Raw genomic sequence first — 21,734 nt, 5'->3', positions numbered from 1 at the left:
ATTTATACAATTATTTTATTCTAAAATTATTAAGATAATTGATATTATATATTGATATTATTATAAATTTTGTTATATAATATCAAATAGATTTTAAATTTTTCATATTTGTATAATTTTTTTTTACTATATAATACTATAATTATATATAACTTAATACAAAAACTTAATGTTTTCAAAATGAAATACTAATGCAACTATACATACGAATTGCATTAAACATATACTAGTCATTAAGTTTATATACAATGGTTTATTGTACTGTGATCAGTATTTTCTTTATTGAATCTTCATTTGAACAATACAATTATAAAAATTCATATTTAATATTATCAAAAGATTGAAAAATAAAATTAGTAACTCATAATAATCAAAGTAGAAATTATATTAATCGGTATTTTGAAATCTTAATATTTTAAATATTTTTAAATAATTTCTAATATTTAAAAAAAATGTATATAAAATATATAAAATATAGTATAAAATTTATTTATTTTATATATTTTTTATTTTATTTTCTTTTTTTTTCACTCTATTTTGTTTTTCTATCATTTTCTTATTAAGTCTCTTTATATTTCTGTCTATTATATACATATATTAATATAATGTTATAATATATATATATATATATATATAAAGAATTTATTTTGATAAATACTAATACCAACATTTTTTAAATAGTTTTAAAAAAAATCTTTGAATCTTTCGCAAAAAAATTCCTCAAATCTATTAAAAATTTAACATTTCTTTCAATATAATAAAATATGATGAATTGTTTCATTCAATCTCTTTCTATTTTATCTTTTATTCAAACTTTCTTAATATATCAATTCATCCAATTAATAAAAATAAATGAAACGATAGCTTCTTCCGTTAAAATTGCAAGCAGTTAATCCTCTATAAAACTTTTCCTTCTCGCCTCCGCACATGTTTTTCTACTTAGATTTAAGAACTTTACTTTGTCCCTCGACTGCGTCAGCACCCTCGTCACGAGCTGACAGGAAGGGACCTCATTCTTTGTACGGCACTGGTCGCTGTCGGAGGTTCTCCTTAACAGAGAGACGCGAGAGAGACGCGTCACAAGAGGCGTCTACACGACGGTTGCCTCTCTCTCCCATATATTTTTCATCTAGTGATCGGCACGCGAGATCAAATGTGTCTTGGATCATCGGTTTTCGATTGATCTATTTATTTTGTTCGATTATAATTGTGGATCCAGCCGTCTATCTGCTCATGGCACAAGACACATTCTTGAGGGAGGCACATCGAGTTAGGTAAGAAGTTTCTCGCTGTTCGTTCCTGTTATTCTCGTTTCTCGTACTCGATGTCGCTGCGTTTTCAAGCACACTTGTAGTTTGTTTGTGCTTGTTTTCAAGCTTAATTACATGTGAAACAATGCTTCTTTTTTGTTTTTCTATTGACAAGGAACAAGGATGCGATAGAAGCTTGATTGATATGAGTGCAAGTTCATGTATAGTTTATATGTGTATACATGCATATATATGTGCATGAGTATGTTTAATTTTGATTAGATTTTTGGAGTTTTTGAAGATTTTGTTATTAACAAAATTTTAAATGGATTTTGATTTGAAAATTTGATTATGATATTTGGAATAAAAAATAAATCGAACTAAGTGAGTATATAAATCATTGTAGTTGAGTGTTATTTTAAAAATAATTAATAATTATTATTAAATTAATTATGTAATTATGTAATTATATTAAGTTTAAAAATTTTGAATTTTAATTTTATGTTTATTCTAAGAGAATTTAGTTATTTAGCTTCTTATTTTGAAGTAAAAATTGAACAGCATTAATAATTTTTTTATGAAATAAAATACATTAAAATATAATATTAATGTGAGATTATATATTATTTTAAATGTATATATAATACAATTAACTAATTAATTATTATATACATAAGATATATCATAAAAATAATAAATATAATATATATATAATTAATATATATATTATTTTAAATATTATATATATATTATCTTGAGTATAAAAGACAATTATATTTTATTATAAGATATAAATATATATTTTTTAATTTCTAAGTAAAAAAAATTAATTATTTAAACCAACATTATTCCATTAAGCCATCAGAATTACTCGATTTTGAAATAAAAATATTTTTTAATTATGAAACATCTTATTACGAAAATATATATTACAATTTTTCGTATTTTTTGTTTCAATATAAACAATTAATAATTTATCAAATGTTCCAGATCTACTAAGCATTAGTTTGGTCACTGAACTATATGCGCGATAAACATTTATAAAACTAGATTTCATTTATAGCGATTCTTATAGGCAAATATTAAATAATTAAAATATAGAAATAAATAATTAAAATACAAAAATATAATAATAGTTAGTAAAACTCTATAAATGATAAATGTTTTATTTATAATTCGAAACATTCTTATACGAAATATCATGATTTTTGATCTATTATAAATAAGTCATATATTATATTGTATTTTATTTATTGTTTTTAATCTCTTAACATTTTTTGGAGAATTACATTCAGAATTTATTAAAATTTCATTAATTTATAAGTGATCGAAATTAAAAATATTGAAATTTAAAAAAATTCTAGTTTTTATTTTATTTTATGTTACAGAATAAAAAAAATGAAAAGCAATATTGTATCGCAGTATCAATATAATCATGATGATTCATCATATCGTGAAAAAAATAAACAATAAATACTTAAGTGATTTATAATACAATTACAAGTGCCTTATAAAATTCTTGGTGTTTACAAAAATTTTTCTTGTGAGATATTTTTTAAATTTAAAGAAAAAATTTTAAATATTTGTAGAGTTTTATTTATTTGGATTATTATTATTTTTGTAAATTAAGTGATTCATCGAATTTCCAAGAAAATATTAAATAAACAAAAAATTAATTATAATAATTTCAAATTAAAAATATTTATTAATTTATTATTTGTATAAAATATATATTTATTTATCAATTTGATAAATAATTATATAATTATTATTTAATATATTAGATTTTATTAAAATTTTCAAAATTCAAATTATGAAATTATTAAATTCTTTATTTTTTTATAGAATGTTAAATATAAGATTTTATTTATAAAAAAAATTTTTTTTAAATTTCAGATTAAATCGGATTTAAAAATTTAAACGTCTAAAGAAGAGGAAAGAAAATGTCTCAAATATCAGTTCAAGCAATTTTGCCAATATTGTTATTTGCAATAACAATTGTATTAAGTAAGTATTATTTATTAATATGTTTTATTAACAATGTGTCAATTAATAACATATCGTAGTTATTGATAATTTCTTTTAATATTTAGAATTATATAATTTCTAAAATTTTATTGCTTACATGAATAACATTACTGATAATTAATGATAATTAATTTAAAATAGATTGGAATAAAAATTTTTATATGAATTTATTATTATTTTTATGAATTAACAGATTTTTTTATAAAATTTAATAAAAAAAATAAAAATGTATTTTTTTAATATATTTCGAATATTTAAAATAATATTTAATTTTTATTGAATAAGAGAAAAAACATTTCGTTGAAATGAAATACGTAACTAGTTGAAATTCATCTATTTTTGATCACGTCATACTTTCCATTCATTGGTCTTAGGATGTAGTTTTATCCATTACGATTAGATAGGGATTCGACCCGTCGACCCCTTTCTTTTGAATTTCTCAAGTTTATTTCAGTTTCTAAAATCTAAGCATTCTAAAAATTTAAAACAAAAAGATTAAAAGACATTTCGCTATTATTCGCTATTATTAATTCATTAAAAAATATTTTGTAAAGTTTTCTATATTTTGCATTTTATTCTATAATTTGCATGCTATATATACATTTAAAAAATACAAAAATATCTGTATTAGCTCAACAATTTTGTAAAACAACAATAATCCTATATTAGAACATTTGAATTTTTTGTTATATTATAATTTTTCAATGCTTTTCTTTTTTTATTATATAAAAAAAGAAAAGCATTGAAAAACATTAGCACATAAAGCATTTTCATTTTAATAAAATTTTATTTATTATAGAGTAAGATTTTCTTTACAGATTATGTAATACTTTGATTTTTTAAATCTAAAAATTTCATTTTTATTTCATTGAAATATTTCATTGAAACAAAATAAAAAATAAGAAATATTGAATATTATAAATTGAAAAATAAATGATAAGATATTTATTATAATGAAATACTTTTCTAAAAATAAAATTTTGTTCTGTTATCTCAAATTATATTTACATATGATATAAAATAAGAACTTAGTATTCATAACAAATAATGTAATAATAGAAAAATAATAATAATCAATTATTTGAATTCGATAATAATAATAAAAATAAAAAATAAATAAAAAATAAAAAATAATAATAATAAAAATAAAAAAATAAATAAAAAATAATAATAATAAAAATAATAAAATAAATTTTATAAATCTTATTAAAAATAAGAGTTTTTATTCATTTTTAATGGTGATTTCCACAAAAGATATATCATAAACATCCGGTTGTTCCTTGCGATAGCCCCAAGCGCTATATAATATAGTAAGAACTATTTGATAACTGCACAATTCCGGTTTCGTTTAAAATTTCTTTAAAAATTAATAATCATTGATTTTCTTTATTCTGTCAAATGTTAAAATATGTTTAATAAAAAAAATAATATCATTTGTTCATTTGATTTGAAATAATTTTTTAAAGTAATAATATAAAAAAATTAAAAATTAATATATGACTGAATTATTCAATTTATTCTGATTTTTAATTTATTTAATATACAATTTATTCAATTTATTTTAAATTTCTTATCCATGTTGATTTTCGAAAAAAGAAAAAATTGTAAATAAATTCAAAAAGAAAATAATATTAGGTATTCTTCATATTTTTAGAATTCTTCTTCTTACTTCTTTCACATAAACTTGAAATTTTCAATTAACAATTTAATTACATTTTCAATTTACAAATTAATTAATAGATTCAAATTCCTGAAAGATAAAGCATGCATATTCATTTTCAATATCTCTAACTAAATTATTTCTTCTTTTAGATTCAGCTGATCCGCAATATTCCAGAGAAAGACCTGTACATAGAGGTAAGTTAATTTTTTTCAATTATTTTAGAAAAATAAAAAAAAATAATAATTAATATTAATTTCATTTATATGAAATTGTAAAATATCTTTTAATTTTAAATCTTCTTTTTAGATTTGTAAAATTTTCGAAATTCAAAATATCTTCCTTTTCTAATCTAAATTAAATAATATCTATTTCGTAAAAAATTATTAATAAATTTGAATTCTGAAATTTTTCAAAATTGAATTTATAATTAATTAATAATAATAATTATTTTGTTATAAAAAATTAAATTTTTATGATATATTTTTCTTTATAATAATTTAAATATTTAAACTGTGTGTTAAAATTATATGAATATAATACATTATATACAACTTTTTAAAATATTATTAACATTATAAGTAAATTGTAATTATCGAAATTATATGGATAAAATTTAAAAAAAATTCAGAAATATATATAATAGTTATAAAATATTTAATTAAACATATAATTTAAATCTATTTAAGATCCTATATATTTGCACAGTTAATTTATATTATTCTATAAATAAATATTGATAAATTTAATAAATCTATTTTTAATATTTTTTTTTTTATATATTTTTCTATTTTATATTTATAATAAATAATTTAAAATTTTCATTTATATTTTTGAATTTATTTCAAAATCATTTCACTTATATAATCTTAATAATTATATCTACTTATAGTAAAAATATATTAAAAAGTATAACACAAAAATATGTTATAATAATATTAATAATAATTAATTAATAATAATATTAAATTATAATAAATTTTAAAAAATATTTTTTTTCTATAGAAAGTTTAAAGAGTTTTGTCATACTCATTGTATATTATTATAATAAATTAATAAAATTGTTTTAATAAAAATAAATTTAAAATCTAAACAAATTCAATTAAAACATTAAATAAATAAAAGTGGCTTCATATTGCCGTAAAATTATTTATCTGAATAAATTATTTTTTATTTGGATTTAGAAGATTTCGAATTACAAAAATAGCAAAAAAAAGTTTCGAAATATGAAAATTTGATATATTTTATTTTAAGATTTCAAATTTCCATATAGAATAAATCATAATTGTCTGAAATCATAAGTTTTAATATTTATAAAATATTCAGGATATTTAAGCTCTATCATAAAAAGAAATATTAAATATATTAAAACTATATTTATTTTACATAATATTTTACTTTTATATAATAAATTTAATAAATTTTAACTTTTTGCGTAGATATTGTCTTAAAAAACCAGCAATAATCAATTAATGATTGCTTAAATGATTTTAAGCAACTTTTTTCTTTGTAAAAATTTTCTTTTTTGTTTTATTGAGTTATTAACGAAAAACATTAGTCAATCATAGAGTGCATAATTGATTAATATCATTGAAAACCGGTTATTAAAGTGAAAAATTTTTGCGAAAACAAAACTTTTTACAAAAGAAAATGTAGCTTGAAATTATTTCAGCAATAATCAAGTCTTGTTGATCGACTTTTACATGGAATAATACAAAATATAAATATATTCGTGCGATATTTTTGGAAGGTTGATTCTAAAGACAAAATATATACAAAAATATTGATTAATCTCAAAAAGATTAAGATTGGGATTTATTTAAAAAAATTCTCATTTAAAAAATTTTAAAAAAATCTCATTTCAAAAATCTCCAAAAAATTATTTATTGTCATTTATTTAGCTTATTTATTGTCATAATTTATTTGTCATATTTATTAAATTATAAACAATAAAATTTATTTTAGATAAAATGAGACGACAACAATATATAACAGCAATATGATGGAAACAGAACATTCTGTTTCTGTTTTACTTTTTTTAAAATTTTAACTGCTTATAATTTAATAAAGAAATATTTTTATATATCTTATAACTTTTGTATTTATTTTAGATTTTAGAATCGACTCTTCAAAAGTTTTACAAATATATTAATATTTTATTGCTTATTGTTTATAACAATGAGCAATCAGAGAAAAATGAAAGTGTTATATCAATCCAGAGAGAGGATATATCGGAAATGATCGAAGAGCATCATTATTGGCCAAAGCTGAGCATTCCCAAGAGATAGCTCATTCTTGCTGGTTTGACAGTCGATTAGAATCAGTATGATAATGTTGCTCATTCAAAACTTATTCTTGTTTTTACAGGACAAAACAATATCTATTAAACTAGTATAAATGTACAATTAATATATCATTGATATCTTGTTTAATAATTTCGATTTAATAATTTCGTACATGATTTATTTATTTAACATAGATTGTTTTATGTAATTCAAAGATATAGTATGTTTTCTCTTTTCCTCTGTCTCTTTAAAGAAAATAGTTTCTTTTTACAAAATAAAAACTCAGTAAGACTAATATTAATTTCTTTCTTCGTATCTTCTTAATCTAATTGATGAGGTAATACTGGATATCCTAGATATTATATTTTCGATCACTAATTCTTGGTTTCTGGGGATTTTGTTAATCTAATGTATGTAATAATAAATTGGCAATTAATTTATAATTTCCAATTAGCCATGTAATGATACCAGCTAAAGAAAATTAAAATAATGGTTAACTTGATTTATTTTTTGTGAATACATTTTTTTTTTTTTTTTTTTAATTTTATTTCGTTGTTTTAGGTCCAGCACGAAAAAGGCATCCTTGCGAGCAGAGTTCATGTTATCCCTCAACAGGAAATCTATTAATCGGTCGAAAAGATCGATTGAATGCGTCTTCTACTTGTGGACTTAAGGGACCAGAAAGATACTGTATCGTTTCGCATTTGAAGGATCGAAAAAAGTGTTTCTTTTGCGATGCATCGATGCCGAAGCAACAGCACAATATTGAAAATATTGTTACTGAGTTAGTAAAAATTGAATATATTCAATTTTTTATATTTTAAAAAAATTAAAAAAAAATTTCCATATAATTTCTATTCATATTTTCAGATATTTTTTGGATTAAATTTAATTTAATAACTTCATAGAAGTGTTTAAAATTCATTGAGTTTATTTATTTTCATTATATTTAAATCAAAAGTTTTCATCAAATTAAAATAATAATACAGCAATGAAATAAACATCAAATTGTCTTCAAAGTAAAAATAATTAATTATACGAGTTGAGTCACGTAATATAATCATTTGAAATAACTCATAAATTATTTCTTATATGAAAAAATATTTTATACAAAAGTTATAAATGATAAAAAGAAATTAAATAATTTTCTGTTATTAATTTTTTTATAAATAAATATATAGAATATATGAAGATCAGGTTTATTTTTTAGTGAAATTATGTACTTTTTAGTATATTAATTATAAATGTTTATTAGATTATTATTTTCCATAAAAAACTATTTATTGTAAAAAATTATTAGTTTAGAAAATATTTTAATTTGAATTTTGTAAAATGCAAAACAAGAAAAACACGAAGAATTTTATGTATTCTTTGTCTTTCATATATATATATATATATATATAATTTAATAAGGATAATAAAGATAATAATCTATATTTATATTAATTAAAAAATATATAATTTTATTAATAATTTTAATAATAATTTTATTAATAAAATCGATCTTCAAATGTTCTCTCTATGTCTATTTTTAGAAAAATTATTTTTTTTTGTATTTTTTTATTTCCAAATTTTATTTCTTTTTACAGCGTGCAATTTTTGTATAAAAGAAATAAACAGAATAAAACTGAATAAAACTGATTTCAATGATCTTAATATATAATATAAATAATATAACTAAGTTTATTTCTTCATTCTGAATAATTTTTTCTCATATAATATAATAGATAGATTCTTTTAATTTTTAAAATATTAATCATTATGTATATTCAATTTTTTAAGATTTCCTCTTAAATTAAGAATAATGTTTATAATATTTATTTATTATAAATGTATATATGTTATATATGCATGAGCGGGAAAGATCGAAGTCACATTTGAATAAATTAAAATAGAATTTAGATTAGGCTAAATTTTTTATAGTATTGGATACTAATTTGAATAAACTTTTTTTGAAATTACAAATATCTCGAAAATTAAAAGAATCTGTTTATTATATATATATAGGAAAAAGTTAATCTACATTATTACTTTATAAAATATATACATACTTTCATAAAACAAATTTATGAATTATTTCAAATGATCACATTACAAGACTCATTCTATATGCTCTAAATTATGATTGTTATAATTTTTCTTAATTTTCCTTTAATTTAATCCAACAGTTGGTCCAAAAATTGGTGGCAAGCGGAAAATGGGGTAGAAAATGTTACGATACGCTTCGATCTCGAAGCTGAATTTCATTTCACCCATATCATTATCCGCTTCAAGACATTTAGACCTGCGTCAATGTTAATTGAGAGATCGTACGATTTTGGTAAAACATGGCAAGTATATCGATATTTCGCGCATAATTGCGAACAGTATTTCCCACATGCTTCTACGGGACCACCTCAAAAATTGACAGATGTTATTTGCGAATCGAGATATTCCGGTGTGGCGCCATCTACAGGGGGCGATGTTATCTTCAGGTATGTAAATGATCAGAATGAATATACAACGATGGATTTCATGATTCAGATTTTTATGATGTTTTATTGATATTAAATTTTATTCTTGAATGATGAATTTAATTCTTATAATGGCAGTTATGATTTTTTATGAAACGATAAGTAATTCTAATATGCTTTCTTGATTCTGATTATTAATATTATATTTTAATTTATTTAAATTATTTAAATTATTTTTTATTATTTAATTTATTGTATTGATATTTTTTTAAAAATTATTGTAAAATTATTGTATTGATAATGATTTAGGTTTCTACTATCAAACCGAAAGTAAAAAAAGATAATTATTTTAATGATAAGTGAATATTTTTTTCGTGTAAAGAATTTATTAGTTTATTTTGAAAAATATCTATTTATATTTTTTTGAAATTTTTTTAAAAATTATTTATTATTGCAATTTTGATTGTAATTTCAAAAAGCTTCGATAATCAACATAAAATTTTGATAGATAGATTCCAAATATAAAATTTTAGTTTCATTCAATTATTATTTATAATATTAATAAAAAATTTTCAACATCACATATTATATACTATATATACAAATAACAGTAACTAATATATTAAATATTATCCAAATGTTATTAATAAAATCATCTTGTGTGCTGTATTGTCATTGACGTCATTGACATAAAATTTTGACATGAGGATTATTCTGATATAAAAAAATAGATGAATAGACTCTATCTATTCTTATCTTTCATGCAATAAATTTTAGAAAATTCAAATTAAAGATTTTAGATTTTTTCGACATAAAGTATTTTTTAATTGAAACTAACAACTTACAATCCTTATAATTCTGACAAATCCTATAATTTTATTTAAAAAAACTTTTGTAATTTTCTTAAATTAAACTTTGTAATATGATCTATACATATTTATCTAAAAATTAATTATATCAAATTATGTTTCGAAATTATTGAATTTTTTTTTCAAAATTTAAAAAAATTTTTTTAATTATATTTTTTTATATAAAATAATATACGAGTAATTTGCATTTATAAATTTTAATTAAATATCTCTATCATATTTCTATTATAAAAAAAATGATAAAATTTTCTTAATTATTTATTATATAAAATCTAATATTTATATTAGATTTATATTTAGATAATCTAATATTTATAATAAATATTTGTTTATTTTCAGAGTTTTGCCCCAAAACTTAGAGATAGACAATCCTTATTCGAAAGAAGTACAGAATCTCTTAAAAATCACCAACCTCCGCATAAATATGACCAGACTACATACATTAGGGGACGATCTTCTCGATAATCGCGCTGAAATTCGAGAAAAATACTATTATGCAATTCAAAACATGGTGATCCGTGGATCCTGTTCCTGCTACGGCCATGCGTCTAGATGTCTTCCACTTCCTGGAGTTGCTAATGAAGAAAACATGGTGCACGGCAGATGCGAGTGCACTCATAATACCACAGGATTAAATTGTGAAAAGTGTCAAGATTTCTACAACGATCTTCCCTGGAAACCTGCAGTTGGGAAACAGACAAATGCTTGTAGACCTTGCAATTGTAATAATCATACGAATTCTTGTCATTTCGATGAAACTGTCTACGAAAGATCTGGAAGAGTTTCTGGTGGTGTTTGTGACGATTGTCAACACAATACCAGAGGCCAAAACTGCGAATTGTGCAAACCATTTTATTATCATGATGTCACAAAAGATATATCTCATTTCGAAGCATGTCTGCGTAAGTTGTTCATATTATTACAATCAAAAAATTTCGATAAATTTTGTTTTATTTTTTTGAAATTTTTAATTTATATTTGAAAATACAAAAGATTAAGATTAAATAAATTTATTTATAAATATCTTTTATCAAATATTTTAAATATGTAATTTTAATATATAATTTTTTTACAACAAGAAGTTAGAAACATATTTCTTAGCTGAATAAAAAATTGTTGTTTTCTAAATTATTTGTATATATTTGTATATATATTTTATTGCTAACAATAATTATGCTTCTTTGATAAAATAAAATATATTTCTTTTCTGTTTAGTTTCTTTGTTTAAGAAATTAATAAATGAAGCATTATACAATTTGTTAAATATTTTTCTATAGTTATAAGAAGGCTAATTTATTATGACAAGATTCATAATAGTATCTTTTCTTTTTTTATTTCCTTTAAAATTTATTTATTATAAAACTATAAAGTTATAAAATTTGTGCAAAAGAATTTATTAATACAATTAACAGATCAATATAATAATTATCAACTTGAATTTATGATATTTATTAATAATATAATATTAATTTATTTATGCAATTATTTAATTTATTAAAAAGATTATTTATTCTGTTTAATATTATTACAAAATGAATAACTATTAAATAAATTGTTTGTATAAAATTAATATAACAAAAGTTATGCTTTATAATTTCAATTTTATTTAAATAGTGTTGATATTTTTTTTCAAAAATTAAATCAATGAAAAAATTTTTTGTTTTAATTATTTTTCTTTTTAATATATGCTTCAAAATAGATTTAAAAATTTATTTATTATTTTTCTGCAGCTTGTGATTGTGATCTTGGTGGTTCTTTGGATGATGGTATATGTGATTCAAGAACCGATCTTCTCAGTGGAGATGAATCTGGGCGTTGCCATTGTAAAGTAAACGTGGAAGGTCGTCGTTGTAATCGTTGTAAATATGGTTATTGGAACTTTGATCCTGAAAATCCTGAGGGATGTCAAGGTATCGATTTATAAACATTTTGATTCGAATTTTCTTTTTAATTAACATATTCAATGTGGTATCAAAAATTGAAGTAAGGAAAATTTTGATGATAGATATTGGTTTTTGATAAATATAAAAACAATTATAAAAATAGTAAAAAATACAATGAAATCTAAACTAATTGTACATATTTCTGACAATTGAATGTGTGTACAAAAAGAAAATCAAAAAACTTTTTTTCGTTTTTGATATTTCTTAAAAAATTTCACGACATATGCGTCAAATACCATAGAAATTTCTATGATGTATATGTTTATGTCATCTACATTGAACGTATTAAATTATATAAAAGTTATTTTAAAAAATATCATCGTTTTTATATTACTTATTATCAAACTTATTTTAGATCAGTATAATTAAATTTTATAGAAGACTTTTTTAAAAAATATAATAAATTGAATTATATTTCTATTTTGCAATAATTCATTTTAAATGTTGCATCAATAAATATTATGTATTTCTGAGATACAAAATATTAGCCTTTATAGAAGGAAGAAAATAATTTATTTTAATATGTAGCACATAGTAATTTTTAAAAATGAAGTAGAATTGGAACTATCGATATCAATAATATTAATCTTATTTTTATTAATTAATATTATCGATATTATATTATAAATATTATAAATTATTAATAATATTAATATTATCGATAATTCGATATATCAATAATATGTAATCATTCAGATAAAAAGATATCACTAGATATGAATAGAAATGAGTGAAATAAACTATAATATAATTTTTCAATAAATCCTATTTAGCTTACAATTTATTAAAATTTTTTATATATTTTGATAATAATTTTGAATAAAAAAAAATAAGAATTCTAATCATTTTTATTTATTTGTAAAAAAAATGTATTAGATATTATCAATATATCACTAAGATATCGATAACATATTGATAAATATTGATTAATAATTACAATTCTAAAACGAAATGGATATTATTTTTTAAAAGTAAAAATTATTTTTATAAATTAAATAATTTCTTTTTTTTGATGTATATAAAAAAAAATTATTTTTAAAATGCAGAAAATTATAATTACAAAAATGCAGAAATTTATTTCTTAATAATATAACCAATATCATTAAGAACAGAAATATCATTTTTATTTGCAGCATTTTTATTTTAATTTTAAAAAAAAATTTATAATGATATACTGTTCCATATTATAATTTTTTTTTTACACTTTATTAAAAAAAAGAAAAGCAAAACTTAATCATTGTTTTTTTTAGCATGTACCTGTAATATTCTGGGCACTATCGACAATCGTGGATGTAATATGGTCACTGGCGAATGTACTTGTAAACGTTTCGTCACTGCTCGTGATTGTAACCAATGTCTCCCAGAATTTTGGGGTCTCTCGGAAGATCCGGATGGTTGTAAACCTTGTGATTGCGATCCCGGTGGTTCCTACGAGAATTCTTGTGATGTGATCACTGGTCAGTGTCGTTGCAGACCTCACGTTAGTGGCAGAACTTGTAATCAAGCCGAACAAAGTTACTATACTGGATCATTGGACTTTTTGATTTACGAGGGTGAATTATCGAGAGCTACTGATGTAATTGTTATTTTTTTTTTGTTTTTTTTGTTATGAAAATAAATAAGATGGAAAATTATCAAAACATAATATAATTTTCTTTTTAAAATATAAATATAATTTTTAAATAAAATTATTTAAAAAAATTAAGTATTAAAAACTTCTTAAGATTAAGATTCTTCTTAAGATTAATTAAAAAAGATTAATTAAAATATATTTTCTAAAACATTAAAGAATAATATTATTATTCTTATTATTATTATTTTTTATTTTTATTGTCGAATAAATAAATAATTCATTGATTATTTTTATAGAACTGCCAAGTAGTGATCAGAGAACCTTATCGCGATGGAAGAAACAGTACTTGGACTGGTACCGGATTTATGAAAGCACTTGAGGGCTCAATCTTAAATTTCACGATTGATGATATTCGTAAGAGTTTATGGTACGATATTATCGTACGATATGAACCAATTCAGGTAGGATCCTGGGAAAATGTTCAAATAATCATTGAAAGAGACGGTCCAGTGGATCCTAATGGTCCTTGTGCTGAATGGAGACCGGACTATGACCAATTATATGCGCAACTTCCTTTAAGATCGAGAAGCGTTGTTGTACAACCATCTATTTGCTTGGAAGCAGGAAAACGATACAATATCTTATTGCAATTTCGTAAATTTAACAATCATATCGATACACCTTCTGCTTCCATCTTGGTTGATTCTGTGAGTAATATTTGAAATAATATTTGAAATGAAATTAATTTCAAGTGTTTGGTTTTTAATTTATAATTTAAGTTTATTAAGTTAAGATTTAGTTTTTATTTATTGAATACTTATTTAATCAATAAGATTAATTTTTTTAATTAAAGTAAAAATTTGATTAATTTGATTGATTTGTATCAATTTCAAATTTATTCAGATTGTTCTGAGACCGAGAATAGATGCTATTCCTTTTTTCAAAACTTCTGGAATTGGCGAACTTCGTCGACAAGAATATGAAAGATATCATTGTAGTGAATTCTTTAATGATATTAACACAGAGTGGAATAATATTCCGGAAATTTGTAGACAATATCAAAACAGTATTGGTTATTATGTTTACGATGGTGCACATTGTAAGTAGAAAACGAACTCGTCAATCTGTTACGTTATTTATAATTTACCAATTCTTTTTTTTAATCAGTTTCTCAATTTTTTTCATAAATAACTACCATCATTTTACCATTCATCATACCAAAATTTAAAAAATTTTAATATCATTAAAATATTACAGATATATAAGAATTTAAAATATAGTTGGTTTTAAAAAATTTGTTACAATACAAAAAATTAATTTCTCGTATTTGTTAATGTTACTGTTATTGATTTCTAAGAAAGATTTATAACAATTTATATTCAAACTAAATTAAATTAAAATTGATACAATAATATATTATTGCTCTTTATATAATATATATATTAACATTTAAAAATTTTTATTTTAAACAGTTGTAACTTTTTTTTATTCAGAAAAATATATGATTTATATATTTTACTTGAAATATTCACAAGAGAATGTAACACAATAAATACATCAATTTAAAAATAATATAAAAATTTTAATATTAAAAATATCAATTTAATTATTCAATAAAATTTATTATTCAATAAAATTTAATTAATTCAATAAAATATAAGATAAATATATGAGAGATAAATATATGAGAGATGTTGTGGATGAAATGAATTACAGATATTTGTGTGTAATTTTTAAAATAATTATTTCATTACAGTTATTAATAGTTTCAATAATATTGTTAGTTTCAATTCTATATATTGCATTCATAAAAATTTATTTAATCAAATCCTATTTATTTAACATATAAATATTTAATATTAACCTTTTCAATTTCAATTATCTTTAGGATAAACTATATATTTTAGGCATATATTTTATTCATATTTTTCTGCATAACATTAATTTAAAATATTTCTAACTTTAATTCTAGACATTAATTCAATAGATAATAATAAATATGTTTTGATCTTAGAAAATAAATAATATATATTTTTTTCGAAATTAGCTTAAATTTAAGATTAATAAAAATCTTATATTAATATCAAGAAATTTATCAACTCATTGCCTCTTCCAGCTTGTGAATGTAATCCAACTGGATCCCACAGTTTGCTCTGTGAGAGTTACGGAGGTATTTGTCCGTGTAAACCAAACGTCGTTGGCAGACGCTGCAATCGTTGCGCGCCTGGAACTTATGGTTTTGGCCCAGAGGGTTGTATACCTTGTGATTGCGATGGTGTAGGAGCATTGGACAATTTCTGCGATGTTGAAACAGGACGATGCAAGTGTCGACCGAATACCTATGGAAGAACGTGTGGTCAATGTGAACCTGGCTTTTGGAACTTTCCTCATTGTCAACGATGCGAGTGCAATGGCCATGCTGAAAGTTGTGATTCCAAGACTGGTGCATGTATCAATTGCCGAGACTATACTACTGGACACAATTGTGATCGATGCATTGAGACATATTATGGTGATCCTAGGATCGGTGTGGATATTCCATGTAGAGCGTGTCCTTGTCCAGGTATGAAAAAAATAATAACTTTTTTTTAATCATTCATTATTTTTCATTATAAACGAGCATCACATTATTCGTATACGAATTTGATTTTATAATTTTCAATAGCATTTCTTATAAATTTTACTCGCTGAATATGAATCTATAAATTATTTTGATAATTATTTAGAAAAAAGATTTCGATATATGTTGTATAAATCAATATTTTGAAAAACATTTTTATACTTATAATTTTAATTATCGAAATATTTTTAATCGAAATATTTTTAAAAAATTCTTTATGAATACACTTTTTTATTTAGGCGGTCGCTTTATAATGACTCTTATTTCTATAACTTAATAATAAAAAAAAATAAATAAAAGAAAAGAAAAGATTAAATTAAATTAGATTTTATTGATTTGCATATATATAATTCATATAATATATAATTCATATGTGATATTAATTTACAATTATTTTTTGTTCGATTAAAAATAAAATTGTATCAATTTATCGTAATTATTACGTATATTTAAAAATACATTAAAAGTACATTAAAAAGTACATACATGTAATCATTATTATTAAATTTTTTACCTTATCTGTAATGATTTTAACATTTTATATTTGTACTTATTTGTCAATAACAAAAATTTCTAAATTATTGACAAAATATCACTTAGAAAAAAATACATATTAAATATTTAAATATAATGAATAATATATATTCAGTAAAAAATAGAATAGTGATGAAGATGAAAATATATATCGAAAAATTATCTAAAAATCAGAATGATTATTGATAACAACGTATTTCAAAATCGATGAGATTATTTATTTTAAATAATTATTAAAATGATTTATATTTTCAATTTATATACATTTTTATAAACAGTTTAGTTTGGATTTGCAATTAACAATTCAGACATGACAGATCATTTTCAAAAATTAAATAATTTATTTTATTTTTCTATAAATTCATTTAAAATTATAGGAACCATAGATTCTGGTCATTCTTATGCTGAAAGTTGCTCTTTGGATTCTGTGACTCATGATGTGATTTGCGAATGTTTCGATGGATACACTGGTCCTCGTTGCGAAAGCTGTGCGGAAAATTACTTTGGCCATCCTGAGATTCCCGGTGGCAGCTGTGAGTCTTGTAATTGCAATAACAATACGGATCTTCGTCTAGCTGGAAATTGTGATCCTCATACTGGACGTTGCCTACAATGTTTGTATAATACTGATGGATCAAACTGTCAGATATGCAAACCAGGATTTTACGGAAACGCTCTTGAACAAGATTGTCAGGATTGCCAGTGTGATGTTTTGGGTACAGATAGAAATGCTGGACCTTGTGATCATCGAACAGGGCAATGTCCTTGCTTACCTCATGTGATCGGTTTACTATGCGATTCTTGTGAAGAAAATCATTGGAGAATTGCTAGTGGTCAAGGTTGTGATCCTTGTGAATGCGATGCTGTTGGAAGTGTCTCCGATAGGTTTGTATATTATATTTTTAATTTAATAAATGTCACTTAAAGAGATAAATAAATTTTGTAATAATAATAATTAATAATATTTGAAGGAAATAAAAAATAATATAAATATACATAAATTAACTTCTTAATTATTATACTTGATATTATGTAAACTTTGAAAGAGAACATAATAAATATAAATTTGGTAAATAAAATTAAAATTATAGAAAAAAAAAAAGAAATGAAACAGAAATCAAAAATGTCATTTTAAAAAATTATTTATTTAAATTTAAATTATTTATTTTTATGTTAATAGTTGCAATCCATACGATGGTACTTGCGAATGCAGACCAGGTTTCGGAGGAAGACGCTGTAACGAATGTCAAACAAATTTCTGGGGCAATCCAAATGTCGAATGTTATCCATGCGATTGCGATTTAACCGGCTCTGCCAGCCAGCAGTGTGACAGAGAAACTGGGACATGTATTTGTCACAAAGGAATAGGTGGCGAAAAATGTGACCAATGCGATCGTGGCTACTATGGATATGCACCTCAATGCAATCCTTGCGGCGAGTGTTTTGACAATTGGGATTTAACATTAATTGGTCTAAGAAATAAAACAAACCTCGTGATTGAAGAGGCATCAAAGATACAAAAGATTGGAACGACTGGTGTCTATAGTCAAGAATTCGACGATATGGTCGAATCTTTGGATCAAGTGCAAGTATTAATCAGTAATGCTTCCATTAGAAGTCAAGATTTAGATGAATTGAATGATTTGGCCATAGAATTGAACAATAATGTGTCTACGTCGACTAAGAAATTAGAAGAAGTGAACAATCTCTTAGAGAATGTTAGTCAAAGGGTGAATTTGGGGGATGCTGCTCTTAAAAATTTGAAGAACAGAACAAATAGTTTGCATCAAGCTGCTGCAGATCTCAAGGAAAACGCAACGAGATTGCAAGAAGAAAACGTACAAGGTGCTCTTAATGTTACACAACAAATGGCAGAACAGTCTAGGCAAGCGGAAAAAATGGCAAACGATACTAGTAATGTTTTGACTGATGCGGAAAGATTCGTTAAACATACCGAGAGTTTATTAGCTAAGAATCGAGGTTTTGTAGAAGAGGCTCAAGAAAAGAATCAGGAATCGTTAAATAAAATAAACGAAAAATTGAAAATATTCAATAGTATTATGCCTGAATTAAATTTAGAAATGTGCGGAGATAATGTGACCGATTGCAGTAGTGTGTGTGGTGGCGCTGGCTGTGGTTTTTGTGGCGGTTTATCTTGCGATGCGGGTGCTATGACAAAGGCCACTCAAGCTTTGGATGTAGCTAAAAAGCAAGCTGCTAAGATCAAAAGTCATAAAGATGAGGCTGAACAATTGCTTCGCAATGTAAGTTTTACCATTTTTTATTCAATTTCATTCGACAAATTTGCTTAAAAAATTAAAATTATTAAAATTATTATTATAAATTTTTAACTTCACCATATATTTCTGTTTTAAAAAAAATTATGTTTATTAATATTTATCTTAAAACAATGATTTATTATTCTTGATTTTAAATTAGAGAAATTTTAAAAGAAAATAAAATATGTTCTAAACAATAAATATATAAATATATATATATTAAAAAATAAAGCGAAAGAAAATAAAACAAAATAAAATAAAATAATCTTTTGTAACTTGAAATTCTTATAATAGTTTTCTTAATAAAAAACGTACCATAATCAAAATTTGCTTCCATAGTATTCGAAATCGAAGTAACAATTACTTAATTTATCTATTTAATTGTTTAAATATATAAATAATTATTCTTGAATTAATTATTAGATAATAATCTTAAACTAATTTTTATAATTATGTAACAAAAGATTTTTTTGTTTTATTAAGTAATTTTTTGTACAATGATTTATGCAATAATCAAATTTTTATTATCCGAACTATTATTTAACCTTAATTATTAAAATAATATTTAAAAAATTTTGATTATTCAGATGAGTCAAGTGAAACGAGATGCAACGGCTGCCAGATCAAATGCTCAAGATGCTTTCAATTACGCTTTGAAAGCTCGTAATCTAACTGACAATGTGAGCAAAGATCTTTCCGATATAAATAAACGAATTCGCAGTACTCTGGATGAAGATCAACCGACTCCTGCTATGGTCAGAGATTTAGCAAATGAAGTATTGGCTAAGAACATCCAATTGAAACCCGATGAAATCAAAGAATTAGCCGATCGTATTAAGAGTATTGTCGGTTCCTTGACTGATTCTGATAAAATCCTCGCGGATACCAAAGACGATCTTTACCTAGCTGAACAATTGAAAAACCGAGCAACTAAAATGAAAGAAGACGCAATTGAGAAGCAAATACTGGCTAATGTAGTGGTAGTTTTGTTGAATGACGCCAAAAAAGCTCAGATTCATGCTCAGGAAGCGATCAATCAAGCCGAACGTGATGTTAGTAGATCTGAAAAAGACTTGGAAGAGATTGCAGAGGTGACCAGAGGTGCTCAGATGCAGGCAAATAGTACTACTCAGACTGTTGATTCTTTGGATGCCCGATTGAAACAATTACAAACTCAATCGGTAAGGAATGATTTCGTTTTGAATCAAGAAATTAGTGTTGAAGCCCGTAAAATTGCCGAGGAAGCGCAGAATGTTGATATCAAAACGAAAGAGCTAGCCATGGAATATAAAAATGCAGATGAATTGTTGAATTCGAGAATGAATAAAAGCAATGGAAATATATTGAGGGCGAAAAAGCTTCTTCAGAAGGCCTCAGAACTGACTGCTGATACTTCAACGAAATCTAAGGATTTGGACGGTATGGAGAGTGTATATAGAGATAATGAGAGGATGTTGTCTGACTTGATGGATCAAGTTGACTCGTTAACTGGGGAAATGGAAAAACATTTGGCGGAAATCGAACAGAAGGCGCAACGTTACAAACAGTGTACTTCTTGAGCGGATGTAACCAATAACTGATTGATGTATATTTTTATGACTAACTTGGTTTTTAAAAAATGAATGCTTATTGATGTTCTCTTTTGTATTTCGATGCTAAATCAAATGAGCTAAATTTCGTATTGTAGAATTTGTCTAGATTATTTTTCATTTTCTTACTGAGCTTAAAATTTTACTATTAATAATTTTACAAAAAATGTTTGATAAATTTTGTTTAAATTTTTTTTTGAAAAAAAAAAAGATCCAATTACAGAAATTTAGAAAGAGTATTTTATTAAGAAACTTTATTACATTTAATTGTAATAATTTTTAATTATAAATATCTTTTTAAATCTTATTATCTATTATAATGTGTACAATGATAAACAAAATATTGCCATCATTGAATGAATGAATATAAAAGAAGTTAAAAAATAGAGTATAAATAATTTTTAGATTATGAGGATTAAATCGATTTATTATCTTTTTTAAAAATAATTAAAAAATATATGAAAAATAAGAAAAAAAAAAGAATTTTTCCAGTGCCATAATTATAAATAAAGAGGCCATTTATATGTTTATATATTTCACATTCATATATATATTTATACGTAACTTTTTAAAAATCTCATGAAAAATAGAAATTAAATTATAGAATAAATATTTTAAATCTTGAAACTAATCATGAAAAATATTAGAAAC

At 22.5% G+C, this 21,734-nt stretch overlaps 1 protein-coding gene across 2 annotated transcripts; it reads left to right on the top strand.

The window, feature by feature from the left end:
* The first annotated feature begins 992 nt into the window (after positions 1-992).
* Positions 993-21,281, top strand: LOC102673824 (laminin subunit beta-1). Of its 2 annotated transcripts, XM_006621126.2 has the most exons (14): positions 993-1,274; positions 3,147-3,257; positions 5,091-5,135; positions 7,785-8,007; positions 9,392-9,697; positions 10,885-11,447; positions 12,276-12,455; positions 13,739-14,064; positions 14,358-14,768; positions 14,965-15,160; positions 16,178-16,624; positions 17,593-18,100; positions 18,396-19,479; positions 20,082-21,281. In XM_006621126.2, exons 2-14 carry the CDS (start codon positions 3,194-3,196, stop codon positions 21,051-21,053), a joined length of 5,325 nt encoding a protein of 1,774 aa, XP_006621189.1. In that variant the 5' UTR covers positions 993-1,274; positions 3,147-3,193; the 3' UTR covers positions 21,054-21,281. The 2 variants fall into 2 exon arrangements, with proteins under 2 accessions (XP_006621189.1, XP_031368988.1); XM_031513128.1 differs by lacking the exons at positions 993-1,274; positions 3,147-3,257; positions 5,091-5,135; positions 7,785-8,007 and adding an exon at positions 8,225-8,242.
* The last annotated feature ends 453 nt before the right edge of the window (positions 21,282-21,734 follow it).

This window comes from Apis dorsata, unplaced genomic scaffold (genome assembly GCF_000469605.1).
Source record: "Apis dorsata unplaced genomic scaffold, Apis dorsata 1.3 scaffold_585, whole genome shotgun sequence".
NCBI classification, from domain to species: Eukaryota; Metazoa; Arthropoda; class Insecta; order Hymenoptera; family Apidae; genus Apis; species Apis dorsata.
Note: the sequence above shows the minus strand (reverse complement) of the source record. Positions and strands in the feature narration are given on the sequence as shown.

Bases quoted from the DNA above. Each gene is read 5' to 3' on its own strand.
- LOC102673824 (XM_006621126.2), top strand. From the start codon at position 3,194: ATGTCTCAAATATCAGTTCAAGCAATTTTGCCAATATTGTTATTTGCA. The intron at 5,136-7,784 runs GTAAGTTAATTT...TCGTTGTTTTAG, and splicing joins AGAAAGACCTGTACATAGAG to GTCCAGCACGAAAAAGGCAT. The intron at 18,101-18,395 runs GTTTGTATATTA...TTATGTTAATAG, and splicing joins GTTGGAAGTGTCTCCGATAG to TTGCAATCCATACGATGGTA.